The sequence below is a fragment of the Falco peregrinus genome, chromosome 14 (genome assembly GCF_023634155.1).
Source record: "Falco peregrinus isolate bFalPer1 chromosome 14, bFalPer1.pri, whole genome shotgun sequence".
NCBI classification, from domain to species: Eukaryota; Metazoa; Chordata; class Aves; order Falconiformes; family Falconidae; genus Falco; species Falco peregrinus.
Genome location: NC_073734.1, coordinates 5762266 through 5770862, shown reverse-complemented (window position 1 = coordinate 5770862; position 8597 = coordinate 5762266). Strand labels below are relative to the sequence as shown.

The 8597-nt window shown below is 58.6% G+C and overlaps 1 protein-coding gene across 1 annotated transcript; it reads right to left on the bottom strand.

Annotated features, from left to right (window-relative positions):
- Nucleotides 1-5636: 5636 nt before the first annotated feature.
- On the bottom strand, nucleotides 5637-8331 carry FOXC2 (forkhead box C2). The gene has a single exon (XM_027779406.2). It carries the CDS (start codon nucleotides 7998-8000, stop codon nucleotides 6525-6527), a length of 1476 nt encoding a protein of 491 aa, XP_027635207.2. The 5' UTR covers nucleotides 8001-8331; the 3' UTR covers nucleotides 5637-6524.
- Between the last annotated feature and the right edge of the window lie 266 nt (nucleotides 8332-8597).

Here is an 8597-nt window from a genome sequence, read left to right as displayed (position 1 = left end):
TCCCTGCTTCATAGCTCTTAAAAAAAAAAAAAAAAAAAAAAAAAAAGTTAAATAATTGTTGTAAGTTTGCTATTATATGTTGACTTAGCACTGGAAAATAAATTGTCTCTGATAAACAGTCGTTTGTGTTCTCAGCCCACCCACATTAATTAAAATTTCATTGCTACAAAACTCCAAGCTCTCTCCACGTGTCTTGCTGGTACCAGCCAATGGTCTCCAGCTTATTCCTTCATTTGTTTATAGAATTAGTCTGTTGATAAGTCTGCCCACCCAAGTCGAATCAAGCTGTGTTTATTTGGAAAAATTTCCGGGCACCCAATATATAAACGCACTGATCTGATGTTTGAAATATCACGTCCACCCTTTGACGCTGCAAGCACACAGAGCAGAGCAGGATGTGCACTGCTGGAGCGCGGAGGAGCGGGCAGGGAGCCCCGCAGGACACTGGGGCGCTCGGCAGCAAAAAAAAAAAGAAACAAAAAAACCCCAAAAAACCATGGAAAGAACGGAAAAGAGAGGGATGGGTGAGAGGAGAAGGCAGCGCTGCGGCGGGGAGGGAGGCAAAGGCACCGTCTGGGTTCCCGAGGAAGGGGGAGCTCAGGTGTGGCGGGGGTCCCCCGTGCGGGGTCGCGGCTGGGAGCGGCGGCCGCGCCCCCCCGCCCCGCGTCGCCACGGGCCACCCGGGCGCGGGCGGAGAGCGACCCCCGGCCCAGCCACAGGGCTGCGGGGGGGGGGGGTGCTGCAGCGAGTTCCGCAAAGGGGGGGGTTGGCAGGCGCGGGGAGGAGGGTGGGTATTTGTGAATGCGGGCCTGTTGCTTTATATTATGTACTTTCCTGTTTATAACAAGGAGGGGGATTATAACAACTTTACAAGTGCACACAGCTGGCCGGTGCTTACATTAGGAATTTGTGATGCTCTTTTTCTGTATAAACGTCCAGGTTTGGGGCTGTGTTTTCTGTTGTTGGATTTTTTTTTTAATTTACTTATGTAACAGCTTTAATCCGAGGCCCCGAGGGATTCCGATGCAGTTGGAGGTGTCTGTTGCTCCCCCAGCCCCCCACGGCCCAGACCTGCGTTGGACCCTGGGGAGACCCTGTTCCGCGGAGCATCGTTTCTCTGGGGGAGGGAAGAGGAGGCCTGAGCAGCTCCTATCACTGCAGCTCCCACGTCCGTGGTGGGACTTTTACCTGGAGGGGAATATGTAAAACCCGGGCTCCGAGGTGTCCCCCAGCACCGCCCGGCCCTGGCGATGCCCCCTCACCCACTCCACGACCTCCCTGCAAGCTCACCCGTGGGGTTTCTCGCCCGCTTCTGCTCCCGTCCTGCCGTTCCCCCCGCAAACCATCGGGCGAAGGGTTTTCATCCCTGGGGTAGAAGTTACCGCGATGGCTGCGGAGCCGCAGATGGGCGCTACAGCTGCAAACCGCCTTGTCAGCCTGGGAAACACAGCCGGGGTGTCGAGGGAGCTGGCTTCGCAGGCGGGGGGGTCACCGGCTGGCCCCACGCGTGAGGGGGCAGCCCACCCCTCTCACACTGCCCTTGCCGGTAATCCCGCATCCCGCCACCGCGGTGCGCACACCCGCCGGCCCCCGGGAGCTGCACGACCCAGCCGGCGTGCCGCAAATGCAATAAGCCTCCAAATAAATAAATAAATAATAAAAAAAAAAGAGGCAAAAGAACGGTGTGGGGAGGGAGGGGGTTCCCCTCACCTCGACACTGAGGACCAGCATCCCCGGGCAGGCCCCCCGTCCCCCGGTAGCATCCTTGCTGGGGAGGGATGGAGCAGAGCCCGGCTGCTCTAACCCGCCCGACGCATCCTCAGGGCAGCCTGCCGAGGCTGAGGGTCATCCCCCCCGAACCTCCTCCTCTCCCCACCTCGGGGAGTCCTCCCTTCCTTGGGACACTCCAAGCACGGATTGTTAAAACAATAAATACTCGCGTGTACGGCAGGAGACAGACACACGGGCTTCCGCTCGCTCCCTGAGCTCCCTCCCCCAGTAAAATTCTTGCTTCCTCCTTGTTTTCCCCTCTTGGCGGTAGGAAATCCTGGGAGGCAAAGATGCGGCTTTTCTCTCTGCTCTTTCTTCCCAGCTCATGCGCTGCCCGCTGTCCCGCTCCTGCCGGCGGCATCGCTGGCGCTCGCCGCGTTACCGGCCCGGGAGCAGCCCTCCGGGCGGCTCCGACGGCTGCGGCGGGACCGGGAGAGCGAGCGGCGCGGCGGAGGTGGGGGCTGTGGTTGTGGTTGTGCTTGTGGTTGCTGTTACCGTCGCTCTTCCCCTGAACGGAATAAAAAGAAGAAAAAACCAAACGCGGAGCCAGCGACGGAAGCGCTCCGGCCGCGTTTCCCCTCCTCTCCAGCTGACAGGCCCCTTTTAAAGCATCATCGAGGAGAGCTCCCGCCCGAGCGCCCCGGGGGAGCGGGGTGCAAATCAGTGCCCCCCACTCCTGCTGCATCCCGGCCCCTGGGGGAGCGGGGTGCAAATCAGTGCCCCCCACTCCTGCTGCATCCCGGCCCCTGGGGGAGCGGGGTGCAAATCAGTGCCCCCCACTCCTGCTGCATCCCGGCCCCTGGGGGAGCAGGGTGCAAATCAGTGCCCCCCACTCCTGCCGCAGCTCTGCCTGGGGGCAGCAGGGGTGCAGATCAGTGCCCCCCACTCCTGCCGCAGCTCTGCTCGGGGGGAGTAGGGGTGCATATCAGTGCCCCCCACTCCTGCTGCATCCCGGCCTGCGCTGCCTTAGACACGACCTGTCGGAGGGGCCCGGTGGCAGCTGCCCACCCCTCGCCCCCTCACTGTACAGCTTCGAGGTGGCTCGATATGGGCCCGGGCTTGGGGGTGTATTCCCGTCTCTCCCGGCCCCCCAGCGCCTGGTACGGATTTTCTGCAAAGTCCCCTCTGAAGTAACAGCAGCGCCAGCGGCCTTCCCCCAAAGCCTCCTATCCGGCTCCTTCCCACGGCAGTTGCCGAGCTCTAAGGGGGGCGGGATGGCTTAGGGGGGGCACCAGGCAGCTCCGTGGTTGTGCAGAGGCCTGGGGGGCTTGCTGAAGGCACGTGCTTTACCCGGGTCCTGCAACACCAGGGAACGGCTCCCTGGCCGGGCTGCGGGGACCTTGCCGGTGGGGACAAGCTGGAAAACCGCCGGTCCTTCCCCCTCCCGAAACCCGGAGCTGTCTGGGCTTTCAGACAGGTTTGCAAACTCGTAGGTTAATGGTAATGCAGAAAGAAAAAATAAAACTGAAAACCCTGTCCACCATCCTCATCCTCTGCCTCGAACTGCGCTGGGCCACGGCTCCATGCAACCGGCCATGCAGCAACTTCAGCCAGCCCCCCCGGGGCCGAGCTTGCCCCCCTGATCTGCTGCGGGGGGCTGATGCTGGTCCTTCAGCTGCGAGGGCCTGCGGGGCCCGATCCTGCCGCGGCTGTGCGGCAGTTACCCTGGGTCTTCCCCCTTTCTTCCTCCCCCTCTGCCCCAGCCAGGCTGAAGTCACCTGTCGCGACAGGCTCCTATCGCGTTATCGAGCAGCCTCGAAAAGACCCCTGAGTCCCGCACCTGGCTCCCGCCTCACCTGCACAACCAGCCCCCCCACAAGGCTCCCCTCGGGGTGGAGGGGGCGATGGGGGGCGACGCGGTTGCACATGGGCTCTGACCCCCGCACGGGACGGGGCACAGCAAAGGAACGACGCTCTCAGCCCCCAGCCCCTGGGAGGGGGCGGTTGGATGCCCACCCTGCCCTGGATGCTGATCCTGCGGCTTCAGAGCCCGCGCTGCTCCCAGCACCTGACAGAAGGTTTTTCTTTTCCTGCCAAGCTCCTGAAATCCTGAAACCCTGACATCTGCGAAGCAGCAGTGCGGGGAGGGGGAGAGGGGCCGGGACCATCCCACCCGATGGGGTGGGAAAAAACCCATTGATAAGGGGTTGCGGGAGCAGAGGGGACCCTCAAGCTCGGCTCAAGCTGTGCACATACCCCCCCCCCCCGGAACTGTCCAGCAGCAACATGGGGGAGGTCGTAGAGCCCCGGGGGGGCCCTGGCCCCAGCACCGCACCCCCCGGCATCCCTGCCCGCCGCCGAGGGGACGGGTCCCCGTGCGCCCAGCACCCTTCGCCGGCGTGGGAGGGGTGGGAGCACCAGCGGCCCCGGGATTTCTCGTGTGGGAAAGCCCACGGCAGGCACGTGAGCCCCGCCGCCTCCGGGGGGGGGGGGGGGGGGGGGCAGGCACCCCCCCGGCGCTCCCCTGCTGCCGGGCTCCGCGCCGGGGGGAAACCCGCGGGGAAGGGTGGCTGGACTGGGGGAAGAATTCTTCCCCCTTTTGGTTTGAATTTTTTTTACCCTATTTATTTCCTTTTTTACCCTTTTACCCTATGATTTTTTTTATCCTTTTACCTTATTTTTTTTTACCCTCTACCCTACGTATTTTCTTTCTTTAAAATAACATTTTAGGCTTTGTTGCATTAAAAAAAAAAAGAAAAAAAAAAGAAAAAACACAAACCACGAAACACCCTCTGAAAGCCAGGAAAAATGGCAAAGAGTTTTACAAGAGTGTTCCTTAAAGCACAAGATCAAGTGAGGCTCGGACATTTTTTTCGCATTCAAACCGAGAGTTTCAGTGGGTTTTGCCAGCTTTCCAGCGCATGCGAAATTTACCCGATCAAACCCAATTGATATCACGGATTTTAACAGCCTACCGCGGGTATAGCCGCTCTGTAAGCTCAGCGGCGCACCGGGGGGCTGCGGCGGGTTGGAAGGGGCGCACGGCCGGGCACTGTTGGACGGCTCGGAGCCTCTGCGCGGTCTGGGCAGCCGGGGAAGGAGTGAGGGTCCAGCGAGCTGGGCGGGCAAAGCGGCGGAGCCCCCCCGACGGGCCGCCTCGGCAGGGCCGGCATTCTCTGCCTCTGGCACTGCTGCTCCCTGCTTCAGCAGGTGAAGGGTGACCTGGGGGAAGGCGCAATCTCTGTCAATGCCCGGCGTCGCAAATAAGAGTTTAAATAGATAGAGGTGGTTAAAAAAAAAAAAAAAAAAAAAAATCAGCCCAGCCTTCCTAGGGAAGAGTATTAAAAACCTGTAAAATGATGCCCAAGCTCTAGACTCCGCAGCGAGTCCGGGTTTAAACGACCGCTCTCAGCACCAGCACCCACTCGTAGCCTTTGGGGCTTGTTTTAAAAATAAAAAAAAAACGGAGGGGTGGGATTCTGTTTGCTTTCTGTGGTGGAAAGAGCCAGCGGAGACACGCAAAGCACCGCACAAGGCCTGCGCTCGCAGGGACGGGGCAGGGGAAGCAGGAGTCCTCCTCCCTCCGGCTCCTTCTTCTTCCCCTTCTCCCCACCGCGGGGCTGGGAAATTTCCCTAAATTTCAAGCTGGCCAGGGATTTGGGATTGAGACAGAAAGCCGGTGCTCGCCCCCGCGGTGCCTTACTCCTTTCCCCCCGCAGCTGTACGATGCCCAGCTCTCCACCTGAACGAAACCTTTTCTCACCGAAATAATCACCATAATAAACGTTCAAGGCTCCAGGAAAACGACTTTGTTAGAAGAACAACCAGTGCCACGTTTTCCGCACGAAGGAAAGGTGAAGGGAGGAAAAAAAAAACACCTGCAAAACCCCACATATATACACAGACAAGCGCCAGACTTGGAGCAGAAAAAAACAGCATGGATTTATTTTAAGGTAAGTACAACAATTAGGACCACATAAGACAAACGAACTTTGAAGCAGGTTAAAGCAAATAGTCCTTAGGAATGGTCAAGGTGAAATCTATTATACAAAACATCACACGTCGTAAATAATAATAAAAAAGTATTAGAGACTTTGTCTTTTTTTTCTTTCAAAAAAAAATCCACCAGCAAAAAATAAATTATTTCCTCGTCTTGCGAAAAGTACAGCTCTAAAACGAAAGAAACTATTGCATAATTGTACACAGAAGAAGAAGAAATCACTTGTGATTAATTTGGAAGTTAGGAATCGTTGGGCGAGACAAAAATAATCCAGTGAACTCAACTTTAAATATTATATTAATGGCTCTGAAAATCAGCCTGATTAGAAATCCACACATTTTTTACAGCACAACAGAGAACTTAAAAAATACCCAGGACATATATTTATATATATATATTTATATACTTTTTTCCTTTTAAAACGTATAAATGGTCGTTGTGATATTGGTCCATAACTTACTTTTCTGAGACCCCCTATACTTTAGCATATAAAATTTGCCACTTTTAGATAGACATATATATATAGAAGTATTCCTTTTTTTTTTTTTTTTTTTTTGTTTAGGAGACATCCCCTTTTTCAAGTAGAATTTTACTTGCCTGGAATTTAAGGAGGCCCAAAACGGGGCTTGGGACCTACAAACTCTGTGGCTGCCAGGTCTACGGGGAAGCTGTCAGATTTAATTTTTTTCCTGCGTCTGAAACGATTGGTGTGGTTTCCTTTCTCCTGATTTTTTTTTAATAATTATTATTATTTATAATATTAAAAAAAAATATTTTTTTGGAGGATGGCCCTAGGCGGGGGGGTCGCGGCTACTCAGTACTTAGTGCAGTCGTAGGAGTAGGGGGCGGCGTGGCGGTATAGGGAGGGCGCGGATCTGTAGGGGATCTGACAGGCGGAGTTGCTGCTCACCTGGTGGTCGCTGAGCGAGGCGCTCTCCATCCCCAGCCGGTGCGAGGTGAACATTTCCCGGACGTTGGGAAAAGTCTGCTGCTGAGAGCCGAAAGTGTGCCCGGGCAGGTGGCTCAGCTCAGCCCCGTGGTTGAGGTACCAGGAGGCGGTGGGCTGCCCCCCCGCCGCCCCTCCGCCTCCGCCGCCGTGGGGATGGCCGGCCCCCAGCGCACCCTCCTGCCCCGACGGCAGGCTCAGGGTGCCGAGGGGCGACGGGGCGCCGGTGGGATGCTCGGCCAGACCCTCCTCCAGTGGTGCGGGGGGCACGCACATGTGGCCCGGCCTCTCGCCGCTGTAGAGGCTCATGGCCCGCATGCTGCAGTGGTAGCTCCCACTAGTGTCCAGGGCCTGGCTGCACGCCGCGCTGTAGCCCGACGGCTGCCCCGGCGGGTAGCCCAGCGGCATGCCGGCACCCGTCCTGCCCGAGGCGGCACTCACCGGGCTGAGGTCCCCCGCGGGGGAAGTCCGCAGGGTCATGATGCTCTCCACGCTGAAGCCCGGCAGCCCGTTGCCGGCGGGGTGATGCTCGGGCAGCGAGGCCTCGGGGGAGGCGGCGGCGGGGGGCGAGGCGGCGCTGCGGGGGCTGTCCCGCAGGGCCCCGCCGCTGGCCGGGCTCAGCGTCTCCACCTTGGTGATCACCGGCAGCTCGGGGGATGCCGTCTCGCTCTTGATCACCACCTTCTTCTCGGAGGCCGGCGCCGAGGCGGAGGAAGAGGAAGAGGAGGAGGAGGCTTCCTTGGGGAGGTCGGCGCCGGGCAGCCCGGGGGGCTTGGGCTGCTCCTTCAGCAGCCGTTCCCGAGCCTCCTCCTTCTCCTTGGAGACGTCCTTCTTCTTGAAGCGTCTCCGGCGGCGGAGGAAGCTGCCGTTCTCGAACATGTTGTAGGAATCGGGGTCCAGGGTCCAGTAGCTGCCCTTGCCTGGCTTCTTGTCGTCGCGGGGCACCTTGACGAAGCACTCGTTGAGGGAGAGGTTGTGGCGGATGCTGTTCTGCCAGCCCTGCTTATTCTCTCGGTAGAAAGGGAAGCGGTCCATGATGAACTGGTAAATCCCATTGAGCGTGATCTTCTTGTCGGGGGCGTTCTGGATGGCCATGGTGATGAGGGCGATGTAGCTGTAAGGTGGCTTCACCAGGTCCTTGGGGGCGGTGGGTTGGTGGGGGTGGTAGGGGCCGTAGGAGCGCCCCATGCCCGCCGCGTACTGCTCGGCGTGGCCCGAGTAGACGCTCATGGGGTTGCCCATGCCGCCGTACGTCCCCGCCGTCCGGTAGTAGTTCTGCTCGCTTAAATACGGCACCACTCCCAGAGCGTTGGGGTCCGAGACGGAGTAGCGAGCCTGCATCATGGAGAGGGGCTTCCCGCGGCCGGGGAGGAGAGAAGGAGGAGGAGGAAGAGGGGTGGAAGGATCTCACCCCCGTCCGGGACCCCTCTGCGGAGAAGGAAGAGGGGAGAGAGGGAGAGAGCGAGGGAGAGAGAGTCTCAGAGGCGAGCTCAATCCCAGCGTGTCCTCTAGCAGCGGCACCGCAGCAGCAGCATCCTTCGGGTCGCCGGGGGCAGGGTGGTCTCTGGCCGCCTCTCCCTCCCTCTTTATTACTGTGATTCTTGTATGCACACCTACGGCCCGCGGCGGGCACTGCTGCGGAGCGGGAGGCGGGGAGCGGGGCAGGGGGGGGGGAGGGGGGTGGCCTGTTCTCGCAGGAAAAGGGATTTATAAAAAAAAAAAAAAAAGTAATAATAATAAAAAAAAGGGGAAAAAGAAGAAGAAGAAGAAAAAAAAAAAGCAGCCTTGCGGAAACCCAGTTCTTGTCACAACAACGGCCCGAAATCTTCCGGCGCCGGCGGGGCCCCGCCGGGTCCTGGCGCGGGGTGCGCGGGGTGCGCGGAGCCGCCCAGCTCCTCGGCCGCGCTGCGCAGCTTCAAAACTCGCCCCGCGCCGCCGACG

Bases quoted from the DNA above. Each gene is read 5' to 3' on its own strand.
- FOXC2 (XM_027779406.2), bottom strand. From the start codon at position 8,000: ATGATGCAGGCTCGCTACTCCGTCTCGGACCCCAACGCTCTGGGAGTG.